General features: G+C 43.4%; 1 protein-coding gene across 2 annotated transcripts in view; it reads right to left on the bottom strand.

The window, feature by feature from the left end:
* LOC104375469 (neural-cadherin) overlaps window positions 1–26,373 on the bottom strand; it is a 54,880-nt gene that overhangs the window by 26,238 nt on the left and 2,269 nt on the right. For both annotated transcript variants that reach the window (XM_086609466.1, XM_086609467.1), the window contains exons 2-12: window positions 14,192–14,386; window positions 13,503–13,728; window positions 11,975–12,179; window positions 11,480–11,591; window positions 7,379–7,628; window positions 6,292–6,434; window positions 5,771–5,943; window positions 5,258–5,426; window positions 3,855–4,025; window positions 397–569; window positions 111–278 (exon numbers count right to left, since the gene is read on the bottom strand). In XM_086609466.1, coding sequence (XP_086465592.1) covers window positions 111–278; window positions 397–569; window positions 3,855–4,025; window positions 5,258–5,426; window positions 5,771–5,943; window positions 6,292–6,434; window positions 7,379–7,628; window positions 11,480–11,591; window positions 11,975–12,179; window positions 13,503–13,728; window positions 14,192–14,386 — 1,985 coding nt within the window. The remainder of the gene's footprint in view (window positions 1–110; window positions 279–396; window positions 570–3,854; window positions 4,026–5,257; window positions 5,427–5,770; window positions 5,944–6,291; window positions 6,435–7,378; window positions 7,629–11,479; window positions 11,592–11,974; window positions 12,180–13,502; window positions 13,729–14,191; window positions 14,387–26,373) is intronic.

Raw genomic sequence — 26,373 nt, 5'->3', positions numbered from 1 at the left:
AGGAAGGTTGCAGAGTGAGCGTCCACGCAGTCTTAGCATGGGGACAGAGCACAACAGAGGAAGAAGTTGAAATGAGAAGAGGGAGGGAAGTAATTGCACTTTTAACGTACCGCTATCTTGGTGTCACGAAGGGTGTTTTCGGGGATGGTTACCCAGTATCTGCTCTGCTCCCATCGGGGCGGCTGGCTGAGTGCATTAGTGACCGTCACCGTCAGCTCCACAGTGCTGCTTCTGTTCCCTCCGTCTGTCGCTACGATATAGCGACTAATGCGCGTTGTCTACGACACAAAGAAGATATTTGCAAACCATTTTGTACAAATCAAGAGATTGCAACTAGCCCTTTGCAATGGATTTCAGGTGTCGGAGGTTGTGCTGTTCCAAGCAGGGTCGCTTTACCTGGGATAGCAGGCAGTTCACGTATACCCAGCCCGTGCTGGGGTTGATCTGGAAGTATTCCGGTTGGTGCTCTGACATTGAGTATGTGACGGCAGCATTCACGCCTTGGTCGCTGTCGTGAGCTGCAACACGGAGGAAACTCGTTCCCACTGGAGTGTCTTCACTGAGGAAGTCTTTGAAAAGACAAAGGTATTGTCAGCAGGTCTCGCTCTGATTTACCAGGCTGTGTGTAATAGAAATACTCCTGTAAAACATTGTAGACCTCTTCATGGGACATTAAATATTTCTGTAATGAGGCAGGTTATAAAGTATCGTCACTAACAGAGTGCCTACAGTCTTTTCTCAGCTTCCCCTTCCCTTTCCCATGACACGCTGGGTTGTTAAGCCAGCTGCTAGTGAAGCAGGTTTATTGACTTCATCGCTGCTGGCACTTGTGCCTCTCCACGGTGGCACCGGCAAACCCCGCAGCCGCCCACCCGCTGCTTCAGATCACAGTCCAGGTTGCTGGGCTCAGCTGCTGACAAAAGCAGGTTGGCATCAAAAGGAATTCCGTGTGAATTGAATTAATCCCGAATGTGAGTGACGGCCGCAGCATCGCCGGTGGGAGGCAGTAGCTAACTGCGAAGCACAAAGACTCAGGTCATAGTGAAGATCCTCCCCAACACCCCAGTGTTTTGGAGAAGCTGCCCAGGGCAAGGGTGCAATGAATATTTTATATGTGCCCCTTTCCTTAGGTCTCACTCCCCATTCCCCGGAATCCACCTGAGACAGAGGCTGTGTCTTTGTGCCCGTAGTCCCAGACAGACCAGTCCATCTTTGAAGTTGCTTTTAGAAACATCATGTAAAAATCTGGTGGCAGAGCAGCACAGTTGAAGTACTCAGCGCATGGAAGAGTAGTTAATTTTGTCTTGCTAAAGCCTGATTCCTGTCAGTGACACCAACAAAATGATGGGAAATTATAAGCGGTCATTTCCTACTCCCCTCCTCTCTGCTTTATAAAAAGCTATCATCGCCTCTCTTCCACACCCAAGTCTTTAGAGTGCTCTGATCTGACTTTGATCCTGCTCTTCCCTCCGTCTTCACCCATCCAGTGCCAATTCCTTCTCCAAGTAGCCGTGGGTGCTTGCCTGATTGGGTTTTTGAGCCATTTCCAGGCACTAAGGCTCCATCAGCTCAGTGTATTGAAACAGCCCTGGCAGAGGGATGGCTGTCACAGTTAGGTTTAATCACTTCTTGTTGAGAAACCGTTTCATATCTTTGATCTCTCTTGTATGTGTCTCCTTTAGCATTTTCAAGGTGGGACAATCAGAACTGCACACTATTTATGAAGTGGAGCAGTCATATCTTCTGGTTTGGTTTTCTCCCTTAATATCTACAGGCTGTGGCAGTGGGGCAGTAAAACCTTCAACCACCACAACTGCTTGCTCCACGAACAACAATTTGAGCTTTAATTAGCTTCCCTTGTCCCCCAGGACATGTAATTGGCCTAGGATTCATGTCCCTGGTATGTCAGTAACAGCCAAAGCTACTCTCAGAAGAGATGGCACTAAAATAGACTAATGAAAATGGAATTTATTGCTAAGAAAAGCCATAAAATAGCCTTTTTTGTCTTTAAATTTATGCTTTTATAGTCAAATCCTGTTAAATCGCATTAGAAGAAAAAATACAAAATTACTTGGAAGGGCCATACCCTCTCATTTCATGTACTTCTGCTTGCTGCTGGCATAACTCTAGCACTTACTAGACCATCCCTACTGCACAGTTAAGCATTTCTTTAATGTCTGTTTTGCATGCAGATGATAAAACACATGGCTTAAATCAGGGATATGACCAACATCCTACTGCAGAGGAATAAAGAACCAGCAGTTTCCAGGAAGAATAGAAACCTATGACTAATGGCATTTGATCTTGCTAGAGAAGAAGCTATTTTTAATTCTGTGACGTACAAACATTGATCACTTATGTATAGATGCTGGAAAAGTGCTATGCATAAAGTGACCTCATTATCTGCAGTTTCCCCATCTCAAAGAACTGCCTTTGCTTCAGGACCTTTGCTGGTTCTCTGTGTTCAGGAAAAAAGAAAAATATCTGCCCATTCCTCAGAAGTGCCAAAGTCATTGTAATTACCAAATGCAACCTCTCAGCTTTGTTAGTTTCGAAAAAAAAAAAATCCTGGACAGTTTTACCTGAAGGACATGTTTGAAGGCAGAGTAGAAAGGTTCATCTTTGCACAGACATTATCATTACCCAAGGACTTCTCTACTCTGTTCTAAAATATTTATCTCCAGTGATATTACTCCCACCTGACTTCCCAGCGTGGCTGTGCCCAGGTTTGCAGAAGCCACTGGTAGGAATGCAGAAATGGCTATTCCCAATCTGCACATTTTAACCAGTTCGGCACTTGGAGTTAGTTGCTATAAGATACTCTAAAAGATGCAACACAATTTTCTTTCTGTCCTTGTGCCTAACTCAACTAACTTCTGTAACTTGTGCCTAACCTAAGTATTGATGTATATTAGACTATATCCTAGCAGGTCAATTCTCCTCCTTGTTAGGATCCTGCCATGCAAGCATTCAACCTCTTTCTGGATCCTGCTAAAACACTGGCCTCTGTGATGCTAAAAGCTACTTATTTACAAATCATCTTCTTTTTAATAAGGCATTGGTCACTGCTTTGCCCTACATGACGTTTCCATAGAACTGGCAAAACATCTCCAAGATGGAGTTGTTGCCACATGCATCATCAATCATTTTTTGCCATTACTCAAGGATGGGGCTTGTCATAGTCCAGCAGCTAGGGAGTACGCTAGCCACTTGTGGGTGACATCAAATGTAGAAGGTTCAAGTGTACTGAAGCACAGGATGCTACTGGAGAAGCAGCAAGTAGAATTAAATCCAATACTGATGAAAAGCACATCATGTGGGAATGAAAAAGGGAATGGCACCACAGCAAATGGGAAAAGTTAGCTCAGCAGAACTGTTACAGCAGGTATTGAGGCTCACAGCCAATTGCAGGCTATAAGCCAAGGATTTGGGGCTGTTTGACAAGAGATAAATACCATTCCAGCCTATTTGAACAGACGTGATATGTTAAAGAGACACAGATGACAATTGCGCTTCTAGTCGGGGTTGATGACTTCTCAGGTAGGATGTCATGTTTCGTGCTAGGACATCGAATAAAAACGTGTGCAGAAAAACTGGGCAGGGAAAAGCAGCGAAGGGACGGGATTGGGTCTGCCTAATCTGTAGGAGTGAAGACTGTCATTGTTTTTGAATATTGCAATGAATAAAGAAGACAGTGATGAATTCTACATATTTCCACTGATGACGGATTAAGTGGTAACTGACTCAGTGGGCAGCAAAGGAAAACTTGTCACCTAAAAACTGATCACTGTCAGAAGGAACTACTAACCAGGTTCATGTTGCAGTACTGGGACAAGTATTTAAGACACACTCACACTGGTAGCGGCTGTTCTCAAACTTGGGATCGTTGTCATTGACGTCAGCAATAAGGACGGTGATCTGACACACGCCGATCAGCGGTTCCTGTGCCTGGTCGGTAGCAGTGACAGACAGCGTATACTCCCTCTGCTTCTCCCGGTCAAAACTCTGCGTCGTTGTGATGACTCCTGGGAACACAGACACCTCCTGTTCTGCACTTCACAGCATCGGGACTGAGTATGCAGAAAGGGACCAGCATGTCTCACGCACAAGAGGAAGCTCTGACCACACGGAGCAAAACTGTCGAGCTTAATCCACACCAGCCCTGCAACGCATCTCTTGGACAAGACCAACTCCGGTTCCCCTGTCTCTCCTCTCCTCACATGCCACATACTGCCAGGGGTCAACAGTTTGCTTCTCCTGCTGCCCTGATAAGGAGCTTCAGTGTGAGTACCTTGTTATCTCACTCCCCATGGAGCAGAGAAGGACTTTCTCCTCCTTATTGAGAGGCATCTCTTAGGTTTACTCCAGTGATAGTCCAGGTAACTGAATATTTCAAAGACAGCTCAGTATTACTCTGGGGAAGTCACACCACAAAAGGCACAAGTGACGTGACCAGTCATCTCTACTATAGGAGCTGGAGGCTGCCTTGTTGAACAGAATAAAATAGGGTAAAATTGTGTAGCCTAGTTAATAAATCGAATGATTTTCTCCAAGTCTTCAGTTTTTCCTCTCTATTGACCAGGTCTCTCCCTGTATCAGATATTTTCTTCTGGTTGGGATGCTTTAAACTGGCTTCTTGAGGCCACTTCCAGACCTATGTCTCTACTATGCTAGCGACCAGGATTCTGCTGCTCTGTTGTTGGTCCTTCCAGTCTCCTGTGCAGTCCTGGACATGCAAATAGCACATCTTACTGTTTTGACTATAGAAACTCCAACAACTTTTATAACTCCTTCGTCTGAAACGCACCAAGACTGTCTTTTGCCTCCATACGTGCTGTACTGGACCTCCTATTTGTGCATGACATGAGAAATAAACCATTTTAAAGAACTGTCCGGCCACACTGAAAGGAAGAACAAGCTCACGCTGTAAGAGTCACAGTTTCTGCTCTGCATTTTTGTAGCTACATTTGATCCAATAGGAAAATAATTGATACAGAATAGCTTTTTATTTTCTTATTGAACTGGGGTTTGTTTCCCTATCTAATTTGTCATTTAAGTCACTATCATCTTAATTTAATCTATGTGCATGGCTTCCACGTACTCTGAACTTTTTCCAGTGTTTATTCTACAAGCTGCTATAGCTAACCCTGCAGTTACACTGTTAAAGCATGAGCCCACATAGACACACTCAGAGTGGCATCCTCATTACAATACAACAGCATTTTCATTTTATCTTGGTAACCTGAAAGCTACTGACCTGTGTCTGGGTCAATGCTGAAGCCTAGAGAAGCTCCGTCTCGGTGCATGAGCCCATACTTCACCTCTCCGTTGATGCCGAGGTCTGCATCGTAGGCTTCTACCTGTAGCACGTACGTGCCTGGAGGCTCATTCTCCAGAACCCAAGTGCTGTCGCTGTAGTAACCACACTAAAAATACACCCAAACATCCAACCCTATATATTACACAAAGCCACACAAATTCACCACGCAGTGTCAACACTTTTTCCAGCACATGTGACAAGAACTCAGAAGAAAATAATTTCTATAACTTCTACTCACAAAGAAATCAAGCTCTAAGGGAGACAAAGGAAAAAAGGAGAATGAAGACTTTACACTTAGAGTATGAGGAAAGCTAGCTGCGTATTCACTTACAGATTCATTCTGCTCTGCAAACACAGTCCCTTCAGCCCGCCAGCAATCTCCACTGGCCCAGAAGAGTCTATAACCCCAGTTGTGGATGGGAAAAGAATATCTGTAGAAAGATAACTTACCTCTCTGAAGACAGGCTTGTTGTTATTAATGTCGTTAACTCCTACAATAACCTCTGCAAAACTGCTGAGAGGGGCGGGTCCCCCCGAGGCGTTGTCATCTATTGCAGTGATGTTCAGTATGTATTGTGGCCCTTTCAGGTTGGGGGGTGGGTTTCTGCGGAGTTTAATGATACCTATATTTGGAAGCATAAAGTGTCAGTTTATTTCACTATGTAAACAAACACAATCAAGTGAGCATCACGTTTCTCTGCTGCTGTATTGTTGGTTCAGTTTGTATTTTGGTTGTAAAGTGTAGGATTCAGTCATCTTAGACTACATAGTCCTGGGATCTGGACCCCAAATTTTTATTTCTATTTGGAGAACGACCATCATATGAAAGAGCTAATTCTCATTGAGACGAAGCATCCCCATTTGCAGATTATATGAATGCGGTGCTTTGTTACGATTTTCAACACACAGATGAAGCAGAGTCAGTACAGACTAGGCAGTAAATGACTGTCTTCTAAAACCTCTTTCCTTACCTTTCTGACTATCCAGTTCAAAGTTGCCCTCCTCATTGCCTTCTGCAATTAGATATAGCAGCCCATCTCCATCAGGGTCCTTCGCCCGAACAGTAGCCACTAAGGTACTGGGACCAGCATCTTCCGAAAGGAAAGTTCTGTAACTGATGTATGTAAGGGAGCAATGGCAGCACATTCAGCACCAGAATAACCATCACCATGTTAACCATCAGCCAAGAATTGTAAATTCACTATGAATGTAATTTTTTTTTTTAACCTTTGGGCATGCAGTCATGCAATCTTTCATCAGTTTAAGACGAGAATTTGATCATATTTGTTCGGCCATAGCGTATGTATTTTAGGATTGTAATGCTGTGGCTTTCGTAGACGTAATTTCCAGGGATGTTTTGGAAGATACTAATATGCATCATACTACATTGCACTACAAACCAGGATCACTTATCTCCTAAAGATGAGAAAAAGGACTAATATCTGACATGCAGGGCTTCTTATGTCCCTATCTACTAATGGAAAACATTAAATACTACAGAGATGATGTAAACTAGTATTTCATTTTGTAAATTAATGTATTTATGTTTTGTAATTGAAACATGTCCACACTTTAAAGTTATGCAAAAAAATAGAAATTGTATATGTACAGGAAAGCAAAGAAGGCATTATAAACAAACAAGGCCTTGTGAAGTTAGTTTATAATACAATCTGCTGATGATAAAATTAAGTTTTAATGTTTGCTAACTACATCTTAATCTGTCTTATATTTATACACGGACGATCCCTTTGAGACCTAGAAGTCAACGCCGTCAAATTCAGTCCCCATAGAGTTAAATCATTTATTCATTCTGTTCTCTCTGTATAAAACAGTTTCTCTATAAAGTCAATATGCTGATATCACAACTGCTGTATTTCTTGGATACAATCTAGAAATGAAGGGTCGACTTCTAAGCCTTTCTTCACACAAATTACACCCAGATTTCACTGGTACTTCTAGCTGCACAAAATAACAAGTGATGGCTTAGCCAAGTGTTATCAAGGTTACACATATGAACACCATTTTTAAAACCTAGAGCAGGTGTTCGAGTTGGCTTACACGGACTGGGAGAAGACAGGAGCCTCGTCATTCACGTTGGCCATTCGAATTCGCACAGACGCCGTCCCTGTCCGAGGGGGATGTCCTTTATCGACAGCTATCACCACAAACTCATACATGTGGCTTGCTCGCTCAAAGTTCAGCCTCTGGTTAGAATTGACGACCCCATGACGTGTGATGGAAAAATCAGTGCTCTGGATGAAGTAAGTGATCTCCGAATTGGAGCCAGAGTCACAGTCTGTTGCAAGCACTATTAGAGAACACATTTAACAGAACAGTCATGCCGCAGAAGAGGTTAGTTTATGCTATTTGCTACCAAGTAAACTCCAAATACATTTATTTTTTTGAGAACAGACATTGTTCTATCCAAAAGCCTTATTTTTGTAGCAAGAGTCTGGGAACTCAGCAGGAGGCTGAGAGAAAAAAAGCAAAACAACTCTCCCCATCCTTCAACCCAGCCTGAGTGATTGCAGCGAGGTGGGTTTGCAAGAGAGCCGTGATCCCAATAGCACACAACATGCTTTGTACAAATAGCAGTCAACACCGCTAATTACCACACAATCAATATGCACGTTGGTCGAGCATTATCAGTCATAAACTGTGTCCTCACACTCTCTGGGGATGCCGCTCAAATTTAATTAGCTCCTAGATATGTTATAGCTAAAGTACTTTTTAATTACCTGGCGCTGCAAGGTACAAAGAGTGATTAAATGTTCCTCCCCAGCAAGTGTTTATTCAGTACATTGGGTGTCCCATCTGCTCAGAAGCAGCAAATCAGCAGAACAAAGAGCTAGAGCTCACAGCATAGTGTCCAAAGTGATTTTTAAGAGCAAGAGCTCACCTCTTTAATTACCTTGCCGTTTTTCTAGCCAAACAATAAGGCTTCACATCATACCCACACTGGTATTAAACAAACTCCTTATTCTACCAGGAGGATACAAATGCAGCCACTGTGATAGCACACAGCCTTTTGGAAGGGATTTCAGTGCCTTTAACAAGCACACGGACACGCTGGCAGGCAGCTACAGCATCATCCAAAAATGAGATGACAAAACAATGACCCAACACTATCAGAATATTAAGTCAAAACAGGAAAGGGGAAGAGAAAGATTTCAAAATTTTTTGCTACTTCGTTGCAAAAAACCTCAACTGTATCTGCCTGTGCAAAGTTACTCATCTTTGTTTAAAAGGACATTTAGGGGGCTTTTAACTTTATTTTTTTAACATCTCTTAAAAGCTCGCTGTGAATAAATGGGTTTGTTACAGACTACAAAAGCAAGGGCTTTAGAGTTAATCACTCTCTTGTTGTACTGAAAGACAAAATATATTAAAAACTGAAGAAAGCTTGAAATGAATGACTTAAAACCATTAAATTTAGTGGTCAATTATTGGTTTTAGAAAGACATGCAGAAAGTGCTAAACATATTTCATTTGAAAAGTTCCGATTTAACCTACAGAGTCATTACCAAGACATTGTATCCATTCACAAAAATACATTTACGTGCTTAACAATCATACTTTTTTTCCCCAGATGTTTTCAGGCAAAATTGTCTGTGACAAAGACATGCCTTACTTCCCAATAACAACTGGGAATTCCATTCCCCTTCCATTTCACTCCATCCTGCAAACTGATCTGCATTGCAAAGGTATTTTAAGGTTCATATAGCAACCACAGACAGGTCTGTGCTGATTCTGCCCGTGCTCTGAGCCAGCTTAGTGCATGCTAACCCCAGCTCAAAGCCTAGTATCCGAGCACAGAGCTGCCAAGTACAACTCCAGGCTTTGCTCTCCCGGCGCAGTGGTGCAGCTGAAGGAGCACACCAACCTCTGCTGAGAGCACACCTCTGTGCTTTTCCAATCAGAGCTGGTTTGCATCCAGACATCCCAAAGCACGTGCAGTGGGCATATCTCTGCCTGTCATGACTAAGCAGACCAACCGACTCAGCTGGCGTAGCATCAGCGCTACAGACACGATACAAGCCAGACCGCGAGTGTGTTAAAATAAAAATCGTTGACAACTAAACCCTACATTTACGTTATCCACAGTTTTAACAAATAGCATATATCATGGTACCTTTTTCGCTACTATCAATAGATGCCCCATCCCTGGAAGTGTTCCAAGCCAAGTTGGATGAGGCTTTGAGCAACCCGGTGTAGTGGAAGGTGTCCCTTCCCAGGGCAGGAGGGTTGGAACTAGATGATCTTTGAGGTCCCTTCCAACCCAAACCATTCTATGTTTCTACAATTCTATGATAGCAACCCAGTCAGTCACAGAATGGCAAAGGTCATATTGAAATTGCATTTCGTTTTGTTTGTGAGACATCCAGAGGTTGCAAACATCTCACCCCTTGAGAAGCTATAGTCAGGGCAAGAGCTGCTTTTTTGTTTTTCTTTTCCTGAGATGCTACTTGTTTTGGCAGAGTTAGTGGCACAGCACTTGCCTGGCACAGGGTACAAGCGACTGCTCATACGGGTTCCTTGCAGCCACCACCAACACTGATCTGCCCTTCGACATCAAGTGAGCATTCACCCACTCATTTTTATTGACTGACGCTATACTGCCACCTCACATTTTGTTTTTTAAGAAGCCTCTTTCTCTTGAAATGTACCCTGTGTGGCAAGACAACCAAACAGGATGCAATTGCAAACCGTACTGCCCAGCTTTGCTGTTCTGCTTGCTTTGGACATGGGGCGTACTTTTCTTCCCCACAAGCAGGTGAATTTTGATCAGCTCTACAAGTCTCCTGGAGAGAAGAGCATTCATCTTTTTAACTAAAATCACTTGCTTAGGAATTCTTAGAGTTGACAGTTACAATCAATTTATCTCTTCCCAAGGGCCATTAAACCAAAAAATGAGCCACAGCAAGCTCTGAACTCTCTTGCCAAGTGTTAGAGACAGCAGTCCCTGCAGCCCTGTTATCAGCACGTGGCTACGCAAGGGAAGCTAAGCTTCTTATCGCCACTGCGACCTGCACACGTTCAGCTGCAAATTGAGGAGATTCATATAATTGTCTTCAAAAGACATGTCTTAGACATGTAAATTTTTGCTAAGTCTTGCCTTGGCACTTGTCCATTTCTCACATGGTTCATAATCCCCTTGAGGTCTCAGCCCATGTTCTTGTTACCTACCCCAGTACCTGCCCCTACTTCCAGTTTGAATCCTGACAGTGAGCCTGTAAGTGTTCTCCCAGTTTTAGGCAGAACACATCTGTAGTATGTATCACTTCACAACAGACTACATCAGATCTTGAGATGTCTATGAAGGCATTGAACTGGCACCAGTAAAACAAGTGGGATAATAGACTTTAATTCCTTGTCTTTTGGACTCCGTAAACCGAAAGAAAAGATGCAGCATCATCCAAGTTCAATCCTTATTTATGCAACCACAGTATTTTGAGAGTGACCTTGAAGTTTTGATTGGAATTTGGAGCTTAAACTTATTTCCAACAGCTCTAATCTTTCAGCAGGATACTATTTTAGCCTCTAAAAATGTCATCTGTGTACTCAGGGTTTATGTGCAAGTGATATGTGGCCATCTCTAACACAACAAACTTGGTACCCTGACCGGTAAGCCACAACCATAAACATGCAAGGTCACAGGCTTTACTCCTTTAACACTTTGTAAGTCAATTATATGGCATTAACGCCTATCTGACAAAACTAGCTGCCCATTTTAAAAGCTCTTTTTTTTCTTAACACATCAAAAAAATAAAAACTACTTGCAGTTGCTTCCAGGATGCAAAAAGATGACTAAGCTGAGTTAAAAGACAGCCACAGGATTTAAAGGAAACAAGTTCTGGCAATCCAGTAAGTCACTGCCTGTCAGCTGCCTTAACTGCCCTTGGGATACCACGGGATCCCTCTGTGGGCACAGCTGTGTGACCCAGCATGGTGTTCCTCACCTAAAGACACTTCCACCTCTACTTCCAGGATACTTAAAAGTCATTTACAGACCACCAGGAAGGCTACCATCCACATCTTAGAAAGGCAGTGCCTGCTGTGGAAGAGCTGGCACTTCTTCACAGTAAGAACATAACCACGTAACACAAACTGGCAGGTCCAGGGCAAGACTGAAATTAAAGGTATCAGGATAGTCCTCACCTTGCAGTAGAGATGTGCCAACAGGAATGGTTTCGGGAATGTTGTCTCTGTTGTAAATGGAGTGCTGGAATTCAGGAGAACAGTCATTTTCGTCGGTGATATGGACCATGACCTGAGACAAAAGGACATCATGAGAAGGGAATTTTAGTTTCTACACTTAGGAAAATGGGCACTTCATTCTGGACACTGCCCAGGCAGTTATTGCTGCTGTCCCATCCTTATGCCTCCGAAGCTAAACTTTTCCTCACACTACTGTAACACAGGGAAGCATTATCTCCTTTGGTTCCAAGCAGATGCGAGGCAAAGCCAAAGAGAAACAACACAGGTTATTTCGCAGAGTCTAGATCTGAACCCAGATCAGAGCCCAGCCTTCTACCTGCCCCCTCCTGAGCATCTTCACAAGGTTTCTAGACTATCCCTGCGTGGAGCTGGTCCCGCTGATGAGATAACGAAGACTGCAGAGAAGGTGGGTAGGGAGTGGGGCGATCCACGTACCTCAGTCACACTGCTAAGGGTGCTCTCAACTTCCACGGCTTTCAGCAAGAGGTGATAGAGGTGGTGCTCACTCTCATAGTCCACGGGGTGGGTCAGGCTGAGCTCTCCGCTCTCCTGCCTTAGCTTGAAGAGCCCGCTGGGGTTCGTCAGCAGAGTGTATGACAGAGGCTGGCTCTGGAAAGAAACAGCCTCAATGACTGCTACTCTGTAAAGAACAAGAGAATAACCCTTTGTTTCAAAACAACAACAACAAAAGCTGTCTCCTGAGCACCTAGAAGAGGAAGATGAGGATGACAAAAGGTGAATTGCTCATTCTGTCAATGCTGGGCTCAGCTGTGCATTCAGACTGGAAATCCCTGTGGTACAAGGAGCCCGCCTACCCACTCTTCTCTCACCAAATTGATCCCCTGACATAGTAGGGCTGGGATAACAACCCATTTCAATCCCCTACTAACACAAAAACATTTTTTTTTCTTCCCTTTTGTACCCTTCCAAATACTTGATAGCAGTTGCTAGTTTAGCTTCAGTTACAGAGATAACAGCTATGATACTTTCGACTGTCTTTGAAGCTATATATTCAGAAAAGGAACTGGTTTGGAGTTGGATGGGAAACTTATGAAGCACAAGGCCTTTCCAGACTCTGCTGTCCTCCTTGTCTGGACATGAAATGAATGTCTGCCTCCCTACTGTGACTTCTGCTTTGAAGCTCCATCTCTCACAGCAGTCTCTGGCCAGCATGACAATATACTTTAAGCCCATCTCAGTGAAAGCTCCAGGGAAGGAGACAAATTTCCCTCCTCCTCCTCATTCAGTCAGGAGAAAGTGGCACATCTCTACCAACTTTTCCTATTTCATCAGGTTTCATTTTGAGGTTTCCTTCTTCTTTATGGCCCTATGGCACTGCTCCACCTGCTACTTGGTGCCTTGAAAGCCCATGCTGCTCTCAGGCAGCTGAACAGTGACAATAAACCCCGAGCCAGCTCGGCGGCATCTCCCCACCGTGCCTTGGCTTAGCTACTCTTCACGCAAAGGCAGAGTCCCTCGGAGACTGAGCTGTACCTATTTGCACTTCACACGGGCGCTGTTATCTCGAGAGTCTGGCAATGAAATGCCTTTGTAAAAATTTAAATACGAGTAAAATGAGATACAAACAACTCCAAATCGGGTTAATTAAAAGACAGTATTTTTTAAGCACTCATTTATATATGAAGTGCTCCAGGAGATGCATAGCCAGGATTTTGGCTGTTTTAATTCAGAACACAATGCCGTAAGACCCCAAGAGCATTAAAATAATAATTTCAGCAGAATTCCAGCATCCCAGACTACGCTATGTGCCACACTGGAAGCTCTCAAACATCAGCAAAAGCATATTTTCTTTTAGAAAAAACAACACAATTTTTAAAGTGTAATAGGCAAACACACGTGCACAGCCCTGAGAAGCAACAACACAAAAATTTGACTTTATTGTGCTCTGTGAAGTTCCTCTCAGACTGCCGTGAGGGAGCTCACCTAGAAAAGTGCAACTTACTTTTCTCCTGCGGGCGTATTTTCAGGGACAAACACACTGTAGGACATGTTAGTGAACTGCGGAGGTCGGGAGCCTGCCAGGATGGAAATGGAGGCGTAGGGGCTTTTGTTGCCGTACTCATCGGTGGCTTCCACAGTAACCACGTACTCCTTGTTCCACGTCAAAGGCAAGCCAGTCGTCATGATAATGCCAGTATCCTTATCTACCTGGAATCGCTCTTCACCACCTATCAATATATGCACAAAGCTGGTCTGAAAAACGTCCCGTAGCAAAAAGGTTTACACCTTCACTATTTTAAGGTAAGCTATCCTCAAACCATCTGTCTATGTCCTTGCATGCACTTCCTTTTTCCTCTCCAGTTGTGCACTTATCTTTCCCTCACACTGTGCTCTGTCAACCAGTGCCATGTAAAAGAGAGGAGAATGGGTGAGAAATGGAGCCTTATGCTAAGGGTAAGGCTGCAATCGATTTCAAAATAGGAGCAAAGCAAAGAAAGTGGCAGCAAGAAAGATTCCCATCCACGTAACTGTTTTACTTAAAGCACCTCCAGCTTCTACTTGCTGTACCTGCTGTATCTTTAAGGATTCCCCAAGGGAAAAATCTATCAACAAAATGATAAAATGAGAAATTGTTAAGAAAAATCTGCAACTTAACAGAATGCTATCATTTTTTTTTCAGAATAGACTTACCTGCAATGAGTGCGTAAGTTATCCCAGCACTGGTGTTTTCATTGTTACTGTAATATGCGACAAGCTGGTAGATAAGAGTGCCTTTTCGAGCATCTGGATCGACACGTGCCAGGTAGGGGTATGGGTACATGCCCCAGGACAGAAGTTCCTCTTCTGGGGCAAGAAGCGTCACATGGCAGAGGTACCAGTCGTTATCTGCAACAGATGCATGGATTTCTAGACAGCTTGTTCACAAACGTTAGTTGGGAATGTTTAAGGTCTTACCCATCTGTATCTGTAAACAAACTGAACTGCCCATTGCATTCATCCTATCGCATGCACAAAAATTTCAGTACAGATACCGACTTTGGCAGCTTGATGTGCATTAAGTGCGGCTAACAACTAATTAAAAATACTTTCAGTATAGCTTTTAAGTTGTTAGATATACATATCAAATACTATGCCAGTTACACCACTTGCCATGACACAGTTTTAAGTGCATACGTATCAACACTTGGGTGAAATGTGGCCTTTTTGTTTCTGAAAAATCCAGCATAAATGTTGCCAATTTTACTAAACCAGGTTTAGGGCTTATTAAAATATTTCTCTTAAAAATCAGTGGAAGTGGTACGCAATCAAAACTCCCTAAAATTCTTCCTGCTCTGAGACTAATTTGTTTAGTTTTCTCAAACCACTGGATATTCAAGGACAGGTGGACGTGTCTTCCCTTTCTGTCCCCAGTATCCCATCTGGTTGCATCTTAGGTGGGTGAAACACTGGCTTTGAACTGGAAACCCCTCCGAGGCAAAGTCTTGGTCTTTGCTTCTGCGGAGGAGAGGCAAGCAAAGGGGCAGGTCAGCCAGCAGCTCCAGGGAGTGAGCAAGCTCTATGTACTGGCCTGGGAAGCTCGGCACAAACTGCTCTCTACTGGGCTTCGAGTATTTGGGGCTGGGACGAAGCACCTCTACCTGAATCTCTGGAGAAAAATGGCACATACGTGGACTGTGCCTGTGTTGTTTTGTGGTTAAGAAGGGAACTTGGATACTTAACGGGTGCAGATGATTGCATCTGCCCAGCCTTGGTCTGTCAGACTTGGGAACAGCCTGGAAGAACCCGCACCACTGAGTGTCTGACCTGGACCCCCTCTGATCTCCGATCAGCACCATGGTCTGAGGGTGTTCAGGTAGCAGGGTTGACCGTCAGTGGGATCACCTGACTCCTGGGATCACCCTAGATCTGCTCCCAGGGTGGCTGAGCTAATGCTAGTTCAGCCCAAGAAATGGGGTGAACCCCTGATGTGCAGGAGGGCTGTCCACAGAGAAGAAGGAGAAGGAACCTACTACCGCAAAGAACCTGTAGAGATTTAATCATAGTAATTTTACCCCTTGGAAGACCTAAATTTAAAGCTTTTGAACTCACAGCAACGTGCTAATAGATGCTAAAGGTGCATATAAGCTTCTTGAAGAAATTTTCCTAAGCACATTTGTGTTTCAGAGGTAGACTTGAGATTTGACTTCAAATCAAAATGAATGTATTTTTGAATATATAAAATAAGTTCAAATTAAAAAAAAAAAAAGAAACTAAATGTAGAAAGGAGGGGGAAGTAGAAAAGTACATATGAGAAATGCACGCTGTCTGCTTGCTAAAATATGATCGTATACTTGACCAAACTGTACTGAAGTTGCAGGTCCATTAAGGACTAAACCACTTTCAAAAGAAACACCCAGCCAGGTGTACTTATGCCTCATACAGGAAACCCTGGATCTCTGCCTTCAGGAAAGCCACATTTCACATTGGATGGGAGGGGACAGCAGCACGTGGGCAAAACCAGTAACAAACACAAGGAGTGAGCTAGAAATTCCAAATAAATTTTAACTGTAGGCCTCAGGGATCTGATACTAAATAAAAGACTACCCACAGATAAAGGCATCTCCTGACACGCAAGACTTGTATTTACGAGCAGCCTTACCCCACAGTAAAAATATGTGCTGGACAAATTTACCAGAGGTAATCATTCCCAGGAGGGAAAAGACTTCATTGAAGTTTTGTGAGGTTTTTAAAGTATTTAAATTAATTTAAGACACGGTTTCTTTAGCTAGAGGAAATTCTTAGATTACATGGTTTCCAGTTTTCTACTGTATCAACACTGCATACATGGGAACATTTGTTAAACACTCTCCTCTCAAGAATTTTTTTCACTGTATTGCTCGGTGTGACACAAGGCACAACCCTCAGCACGAGCTAGTGGCTCACAAGAGCAACTGTGGCGGCAGGTATTTTATCCAGAGACAACAGGGAGGGCTGAGAAACACACATCTTAATTAACTCAGCTACAGTCAGTATAACTTCGCTAAGGTCAAGGAACAGAATGAAAACTTGTAGGCACATGGCATTAAAAAATATTTTTGTTTCATTCATTGGTCTAATTCAGGCAGTTCTAATTTCTGCGGAGGTGAATATCTAGCTAAGCATTTTCCCCATTTAGTGAAACTTAGAGAATGACTTCAAAGAATTATAATTATGCAGTTTATTCCTTAATATTGTTCCATGTAAGTGATCCAAGTGTTAAATATGAATCAATAACTAAGTTCTAATCCTGCCATACGAATTGTAAAAACCACGAGCATATCAAAATGTCAGCCCTAAACTACAACTTTAAGCTTTAAAAAAAGACAGATAAGGGAATAAATTTCACTGAGTTCAGGACACCATATCAGGGAAAATATTTGTGTTGTTCAAAATTAACAATAATTTTCCAGACTTTTCAAAAGCTTCACCTCTCCTCTCTCTGAAATGTGTTATTTAAATAGACTTATAGAATCATTTATGTTGGAAAAGACCCTTAACATCAAGTCCAACCATTAACCTAATGCTGCCAAGACCACCACTAAACCATATCCCTAAGCACCATTTCTACAAGGTTTTTAAATACCTCCAGGGATGGCAACTCAACCACTTCCCTGGGCAGCCTGCCCCAGTGCTTGACAATCCTTTTGGTGAAGAAATTTTTCCTACCATCCAATCTATACCTTCCCTGGCGCAACTTGAGGCCATTTCCTGTTGTCCTATCACTCATTACTTGGGAGAAGAGACCAACACCCACCTCGCTACACCCTCCTTTCAGGTGGTTGTAGAGAGCAATCAGGTCTCCCCTCAGCCTCCTTTTCTCCAGGCTAAACAACCCCAGTTCCCTCAGCCACTCCTTACAGGACTTGTTCTCTGGACCCTTCATCAGCTTTGTAGACCTTCTTTGGGTGTGGTTGTGTCCGTGGAACAAAATAAAACACTATTAATTTCAGAGGCTTGATCTGTTCATGCCTTTGCAGTTGAAAAAAACAACGCATTGCTGGAAAAAAAAAACCCATACTTTATCAAGACTGTTTTTGTTTCACTGACTTGTTTCAAGTCAATGCAATAATTTTCCATAGTATTTGATTGCCATGTGTAAGACTTAAAATCCTTGAGCTTCTCATGCCTGATGCCTGTGCAAAGAGGAGACAGCTATCAGAACAGAGATGTTTGTACTCCTGGGTAGTAGCTCTGACATCTGCATGCAGATAACCCGGGCTGTTTTGTCAGCATGTCAGAAATAAATGCCGAGGGGCTGAAAGAGCGAGCCAAGTCTCAGCTGCAGAAAGACGTTCCACCCGATACCTGAAGTTTATTACCACCTGCCGCTGAGCCACGGCCCTCCAGCTTTGGCCTCATCCTGCGTTCTGCCTTTCATGTGTGATGCTGTCCGTTTCTGCAGCGGCTCTCGCTCCTTCCGGCACTTCTTACCTTCGAGCAAACAGCAAAGAAAAACACAAAGCCCGAAGAATGTTTATGCTAGAAGTTCCCTCAGGCTGCTAGGGAACATGTGAGGCATGAACGTGCAAGCTTCAGAAGTCAATGAGATGCAAAAGCTGAAGGGCAGGGGGATTAAAGCGGGACGGAAAGGATCTAACAGCCTTGCTAGTACCGTGCCCCTGCCTAGAGGCACGCTTTGCTTTAACAAACCCATTGTCTGGCAGATATTTGTCTAGCCAGGTCTTACAAATCTCGTTGATGGATGATCTCACCTCTCCAGCCACTATCAAGTGCTCAATTATCCTTATAATTCAAAAATTACTGGGGAATTCCCTCCCCCTCCCCACCCTGCCCAACATCTAATGCAAATATTTTCCTTGGGAACCAGGGTTTGTTATTTTTTGTTTCATGGGGTAAGGAACAGCTGACTGGCTTCTGCATCTTATAGCACTGTTAGCACGTCCCTTGCAGTCTCCTGAAAATCTCCAACTCTTTCCACCTTTCTTGACAGGTAATGTTTTCTGGTTGTGTTCTTTGCTCTTCTCTGGACACTTGCCAGCAGGTCCACATCTTTCTTGGACTCCAGCCCCCAGACTTTAGTTCACTGGAACAGGTTATCCAAGGAGGTTGTGCAGTCTCTCTCCTTGGAGATACTCAAAAGTCACATGGACACAGACCCGAGCATCCAGCTCTAGGTAGGCCTGCTTGAGCCGGGAGGCTGGACCTGATGACCTCCAGAGGTCCCTGCCAACCTCAGCCATCCCTTGAGCCTGTGATCTGAGGCTTAGCCAGTGTCACAGTTTTACGAAGGTTCAGTGAGGGCTGAATGTGAGCCAGCAGTGTGCCCAGGTGGCCAAGAAGGCCAACAGCATCCTGGCTTGTATCAGAAATAGTGTGGCCAGCAGGACTAGGGCAGTGACTGTCCCCCTGTACTCAGCACTGGTGAGGCTGCACCTCAAATACTGGTTCAGTTTTGGGCCCCTCACTACAAGAAAGACACTGAAGTGCTGGAACATATCCAAAGAAAGGCTATGAAGCTGGTACTCTGTTGGACTAAGCAGAGAGCGCCATGTCTGGAAGGCACGGTAACATCCTCACTATCTCAGTTACAGAAATAAGTCTCTACCTGAAAGCCCACAAACCACCACATTAGCTTGTGCACGAACAGCCCACAGCCACAGAACTGCCAGCCAGTGTGACTGTACCAACTGCCTCATCTACAGCTATGTCAGTGGCTTTCAGTTTTCCCTCCTTGGTTAACCACAGCCAGCAAGCTTGACAAACCAGCCCGCAGAGATCACTTTCCATTGTTTTCATGACATATTTCTTAACATAGATTAGCACTTGGACATGTTTTCTACTCATACACCACCTCTTCAATTTTAGGAGGCAAGGTCTTGCTTATCTCAATACTACCTGTACATCTATCCAGTGGGACCATCAGAGCTAAAAGGCAAATGCAGGTGCTATTGCACAGACAGGCAGCAAAGACAAATCTTCAGTCAAATTTTCATTTTTTGTGGGAATGCAAACCTAACGCAGGTATCTCCATCACACTGGGCATCTGAGACACTTACAGCATTTTTGTTGGACAGCAAAGACATCTCCACAGGCGGATGTCTGTACATCACAGGAAAAACTCCAAGCAGATGCAGGAATAGGACTGCAAAATCCATTTTATCTTTTCTGCTACCACATCTTCATGCCCTAGTCTTTAAAGCCTGACTGTGGTGTCACCCTCTAGCTTTTAAAAAGTTCTATTTTTTTTTGTTTCCAGAGAAAGGCTCTGAAGCACTGACAGACCTGTGATTACAGAAGTAGTATCTTTGCCCGAACCCTTAAATCTACCATATCTGCCAACAGTTGCCCATCACCACTCAGCCATGAGGATTAGAAATCTTTCACAGCACCACAGAGGTGGGAAGTACAATTAGCTACAGGATCTCAAAAGCTTCCACATGACATGATTCTTCATAAACCAAATTTTTTATTACAGCTTGCCATGTTAACAGCCTACTAATCACCACTAAAAGATGCTATTAAATACTATAATCCATAATTATTTTCAGCCACTTCAGTTGGTAACAAAGTCTGTTCAGCAGCCATACCCTGCTGACATTGTAAGAATAGCTGAGGAGTCAGCAGTACAGAGGACATTTGAGGGATTTTTTTTTTTTTTTTTTTTTTTTTAAAGAAGGACAGTGCTGTAAGACACAGCTGCAATCTTAGCATTTGAAAGTCACGTCTATTTGCAGATCACAGGTCGGGGCAATCTCAAGCACAAGTACAGGCTGGGCAGAGAATGGACTGAGAACAGCCCAGAGGAGAAGGACTTGGTTGATGAGAAGCTCAATATGAGCCGGCAATGTGCACTTGCAGCCCAAAAAGCCAACCGTATCCTGGGCTGCATCCAAAGGAGTGTGGCCAGCAGGTCGAGGGAGGTGATTCTGCCCCTCTACTCTGCTCTTGTGAGACCTCACCTGGAATACTGCATTCAGCTCTGGGGTCCCCAAAATAAGGAGGACATGGAGCTGTTGGAGCAGGTCCAGAGGAGGGCCACGAAGATGATCCAAGGGCTGGAGCACCTCTTCTCTGAAGACAGGCTGAGAGAGTTGGGGTTGTTCAGCCTGGAGAAGAGAAGGCTCCAAGGAGATTTTCTAGTAGCCTTCCAGTACCAAAAGAGGGCCTACAAGAAAGCTGGAGAGGGACTTTTCACAAGAGCAGGTAGTGACAGGACAAGAAGCAATGGCTTTAAACTGAAAGAGGGTAGATTTCAATTAGATATAAGGAAGACATTTTTTCACTCTGAGGGTGGTGAGGCACTGGAACAGGTTGCCCAGAGAAGTTGTGGATGCCCCATGCCTGGAGATGTTCAAAGCCAGGATGGATGAGGCTTTGAGCAACCTGATGTAGTAGAAGGTGTCCCTGCCCATGGCAGGGGGAGTTGGAACTAGAAGATCTTTAAGGTCCCTTCCAATCCAAACCATTCTCTGATTCTATGATCATTCAGCTTTTACTGTTGATAGGAAGGAGAGGCATGTTCTTTGGGTTTGTTTCCATCCCTCACAACTGCCATCTACTCTCCAGTCAGTATTTCAGAAGACAGGTGAAACAATACAGGCAAAATAGACATTTGTGTGGTACAGCTCACCCCAGTAACAGAAACAAGGTTATACTTATGTCATTGAAGGGAAATTACCTGCAAGCTCTCTTGTCTGCCAAGAAAAAAGAGTCTCAAAATGTATAGTCAAAAATTCTAGGAGGATTCCCAAACATTTTCATAAGGGTAGCATCATCAAAGAAACCCAACATCCTTCAAGGAGCCTACAACTGGACAAGCTCCCAATTGTTGCTTCTGACTTCCCATCATCCCATGTAACACAGCACCTACTCTTCCTCATTAAAGTGGCACTTAAATTAAGTTTAAGGTAGTTTGTAGGAGGCACAAAAGATCTTCCTCCTGAGAGGCAGAATCTGATTGCTGAGGCTTCCAGCCTCAGTCTTTCTGCAGAAAAGCTACAGGCATTTGTTCTTGTGTGAGCATTGTCATTTAACATAAGTCTCTTCTTCAGGCTTGTTCAAATGGGTTTAAAATAAAAAGTTGCTCACTGTTCCTGCGACTATGCTTTGAGTATATTAACTTCTTTCCAAACACTTAAAAAGATATTGTCACCAGTAAAAAAAACATTATTTTCCAGCAGCAATAGTATGTTTTATAAGTACAAAAACATTCCAAAAAAAGTTGTAGCAATATTTTTTGTTAACACCATTGGATGGTGTTCTGGTTTCAGCTGGAACAGAGTTAGCTCTTTTTAGCAGCTAGAAGAGCTCTGTGATTTGGTTTTAGTCTGGGACTCGTTATGAGAAGAACATTGATAGTTGGCACTGAAACCTCAAGGACCTTTCAGCTGCCATGTTTTTGCCAGTGTGCAGGAGCACAACAGGCTGAGGGGGAGCATGGCCAGGATAAAGGGCCCACAACTCCCCTTATGATTTGAACTTAGATTGAGGATTGAGGGCCAAATTGGCCAATGGAATATTCCATATCACGCAACATCATGCTCAGTATAAAAATGAGGGTTGACTGGAAAAAGGGCCTTTGCTCTTCCAGAGTTCTCACTCTCGGAGTGCTGTCTCTCTCTCTCATTCTCTTTTCAGGCCTCTCACTCATCCAGGATTGTGGTGTTGGGACTTACCTGTTTCGAGATCATTAGTCTGGGACAGGCCTTGGTCACCATGTGGTAAGCAATTACACTGTGCATCATTTGTTCGTATATATTATTATCATTATACATACGTACATATTAAAATATTAGCAGTAGCAATATTAAATTGTTCTTATTTCAACTCATGGGTCTCTTTCCCTTTTCCCCTTTAATTCTCTTCCCCATCACCTGGTGGGGGGGAGGGTGAGCGAGTGGCTGCATGGTGCTTAGTTGCCGGCTGGGTTAAACCACGACAGATGGAACCATAAGAGATGCACCTCAGACCCAGCAGCACGTGTGCCTTTGGTAAAGGTGGACAGCAGCATTCAGAGTGCATTTGGATTAACCAGAGCAGCAGCCTCCAAAGGAGCAGTGTGCCAGTTCCCGTGCTGCATCCTAAGGTATGAGAAGGTAGAGTCGATAGCCTACCTTCCAATTCTCCTTAAATACTAAATTTCTAACCAGATCCTCCTCCCCTTCCACAGACACATCCCTCAATGCTTTGTCACTCCTCCCTCCTGAAGCAGATGTCTATTCCGTATGTGTATCTCTTGTTTACTCAGTCAAGAGCTCAGCTAACCCATCTGATGTAAAACAAGTGCATCCATAGCTCCTTACTCTGCTCTCACCATCGGAGACATACACACAGGAGCAAGTTCCGTTCCCCTTCGGAGTCGTAGCCCCAAACAAGACAGCTACATTCACATCTGCTAGGTGATGCTTATATGAACAAACTGCCTGTGCAAACACAGTAAGCACAAATTTTGTGCCTCCCATGTGTAATGGAGGTGTGAAAAGGCAGCTGCATATCAGCCAGCTCCTGCTGGTACACAGAAATTAAACTCTGCCACATCCCGCACAGTGTTCTTGGAGCGTGCTGAAGGTACACGGGGATATTTTTGGCATAGTGCAGACACGATCTGGGTCTGAAAAAGGTTTTTAAATGCCTTCCTGCTGTTGTAATGTAATGAAAACTCACAAATATGAAACCTTAGGCTATATAAAAAGATTTAAGATGCTAACATTAAGAATAAACAGCAGAATATTATATTTTGAAGGTCTTCTATCACTTTTCTCTTTAACTTGTTACGGTAAAGGATTTCTTCTCATTTAATTAGCTTCTTACGTACCTTACTAAGAATACCTGTCACATAAACTTTACATTTAACTCTTCAGTTTTTAAACTTTTTGTCGGTTTCCCAGCTATAGGCTTCATCAGACATTGCTACCACTTATTTATTGCCTCTGGGTCATTATAGATTTTTATATCTACTTTTTTTTATAGTAAGATTCTTCCAAAGATACATGCAGACAGGGTAACACAATAACCTTCATCCTGGAGCTTGCTGTTTTGTCTAATGATCCCAGGCCATTAAAATGGTTTCACGGTTTAAGCAAAGCAAGCTTTTTCTCTGTCGGCAGCTGAGTTTGAAGGCATAGCGATGGCCTCCACAGATGGTTTTAATCCGTCTGATACCAGGAGGAGAAAAAAAAAAGCAGCACATAGTGTGACCTCCAAACCTGATTGCCAGGTCAGATTTCTGTTTCTGGAATCAGATTTATTTTGTTCTAAAAACATCAGGAGGTGCCAGGAAGCAATGGGCCACTTCTGCCTCCATGAAAAAAAAAACCAACAAACCAACCTCTAAGCTATATCTTGATTTGAAATCATAGCCAGCAACATATACAGGTTACTTGTTAGTTTTTACAGAAGCTGTATTATGTGGATTGAAAGGCTTCCCATTCCCAGTAGGTCCCTTGGTGAAAGTTTTTTAAGTGCAAGGGACTCAAACCATGTAACGTTTCCTGTTTCCATGTGCAGCCTAGGCTGCATTTTCAGGAATTTCAAGATTTGACAGATGCCTTTTTAAAATGTAGGTTGCTTTCAGTGAGCCATGAGGGTTCCATGCTGATCATATTCTACCATAAGACACTATACAGGAGGAACAGCATTATGCTACAGCCTCCTCAGTCAGATTTAAGATCTATCCCCTTGGAATTCAGTTACAGCAGTAAATAGTTGTTATCCAGGCTGAAAGAGAAAAGGGGACGAGAGATCCATCTCAATTCCAAAACATGAAAATACTGAACAGCCTTGCAACTGTTTTATTCATTTCAGTTGTAAAACAACTGCTGGTGTTTACCTCACTTTGATGTCTTGAGGCATCCCAGATTTAAAGGGTAGCTAGCCTCAAGCTTACTCTTCAGAGCACTGCAGACATGTTGGAGGGGGAAGAGATTTGTCTTGTTGCGCTTTCGAGCCTCCCTTGTTTTTAAAGAAAAATAACCTTTATAGATTGTGGAGTGACTTTTTAGCATGGGTGTTTCAGTTTGATAGCATGTGGGCTGTACCTGTGGTGCCAGTGTGTGCAGGAGCACGGAAATCACCCAGTGGGTCTTGCTATTCCAAGCCAACACCGTGTGCGCTCTGTAAGCCCTTCATGGCAGGCTCTTAAGATTAAAAAACAAACAAACAAACAAACAACAGAGCTGAAAGTCTGCTAGAGTCGAAGCACAGGGGTAAGAAATTGTGTTCCTTCACTTTTTGAAACATGATAGACAAAGTCCTAAACGTAAAGCTCCTACACAGCGTGCACCAGTACGTAGCCCCAGCTAGAGACAGGGTGTAGGTGGAGGAAAAGGAAACGGTTGTGTAGCTGCACAACTCCTAGCCTGTATAAGTCACTAACAAGTGTGAGAACTTATTTAGGTGCTCGCAGGTGCAGGCAGGTGTGCACAAACAGAGGCAGACCTGGAAGAGAAAGGGAGCTACAGCCCTTTCAACCCTTCCCCACCACCCCCACACCTTCACGCTCAGGCTACATGCTGTTCCTCTGCCTTCTGATGGCACATCAGTGTTTCCAAGACATTCAATATCCCAGAAGAAAAGCTAGATGGGGAAATGCCAGGTTTGTAGCTCAGATCTTTGTATAAGAGTATTGTCTGAACTCCAGGTCCCAATCCCACCACTACATCCATCTGGAGCCAAGAACAGCAAAGCTTTGAGTCATAGAGGTAACCTGCCAGATTCCGAAGGAAGATGCTGACTGCTTTGGGTAGGTAAATAAGACAATTTGCAGAAATTGTGCTAATCTCTTTGCGATCCACAGTCCACGTACCAAGGGTATACTCAAGGGGAGAAGAACTGTATTTTCACAGTGCTGGCTACGATGTCCCCACAGAAAATATGGGGCAGCATCATACACATCACTGCTACGAGTAGTACTGAGCAACTTGTAGGATTCAAAAAGTTATCGACCTCTACACTCAGTTTATTTCAGTATTTCAACCGTGTACACAAATACCTTGTTTTCCCAGGACTACAGTTGCAAGCAACAGTGCTCTAAGTTACTATCTGACCTCTTTTTTCATTATTTTTTTTTTAGCAAAAAAGAGCTTTGCTTTTCTTGAAAAACACAAAACTCCAAGACACATGCTTCACTGGAGATGCAGCAAATTATGCAATGCCCAAGTCCATTCATGACTTTTACATAAGAGATGGCAATTAATAAGGGTCCAATAGTTTTGTTTTTCAATTAATGAGAGGATTAAAAGTTTGGCACACATTCCATAATATCGATTACTATGTGACCCGCTGTTAATTATATTTAGTGAGAGTCATGAGGAGGAATGAGGAGCAGACAAAAGTTAATTCTGTTTGGCTTTAGACAGTTCACCAGTTTTTTTCAGATAAAAAAATTGATGCTCAAAGCCTTCCATCATTTCATCACCTTCCAGTAAAATAAGCAGCCAGAAAAAGATTCTATGGTCGTTACTGTAAAAAGTTATGAGACAGTTTTGATTTTAAAAGTAGCTTAAAGGAGTGTCTAAATGACCTTGTCCCACTTGATCATCGAATTCCTTTCTCCCTGAGGCTCATTTCTTGTCAATATGTTATCAGTGCATAGACAGCGGTAAAAACATGTTGTACACCACCAGATTGCAGAGGACAACATGATTAATCATTTGTACCGCACTGCTTACAAGGTTATTTGCTTTCATTATGAATAAGCATGACAGTCAAGCAACACATCATGTTTCTAACTCCATCTTTAGTTTGAATGAGAAGTGACACTTTCAGTGCCAGGTGATTTGTTTAAAGTTAGTGCCCAGAAATACCATGCAGCATTTTCACTATGCTAAATGTTTCTCACTTGCACACCACAGCCTATTCCTGCAGGAACAAGTCTCTCAGACAGGCAGCTCTGG

Source organism: Tauraco erythrolophus, chromosome 3 (assembly GCF_009769465.1).
Source record: "Tauraco erythrolophus isolate bTauEry1 chromosome 3, bTauEry1.pri, whole genome shotgun sequence".
In the NCBI taxonomy this organism is placed as follows: domain Eukaryota; kingdom Metazoa; phylum Chordata; class Aves; order Musophagiformes; family Musophagidae; genus Tauraco; species Tauraco erythrolophus.
The sequence above is the reverse complement of the archived record's forward strand: the minus strand, read 5'-3'. Positions and strand labels throughout refer to the sequence as shown.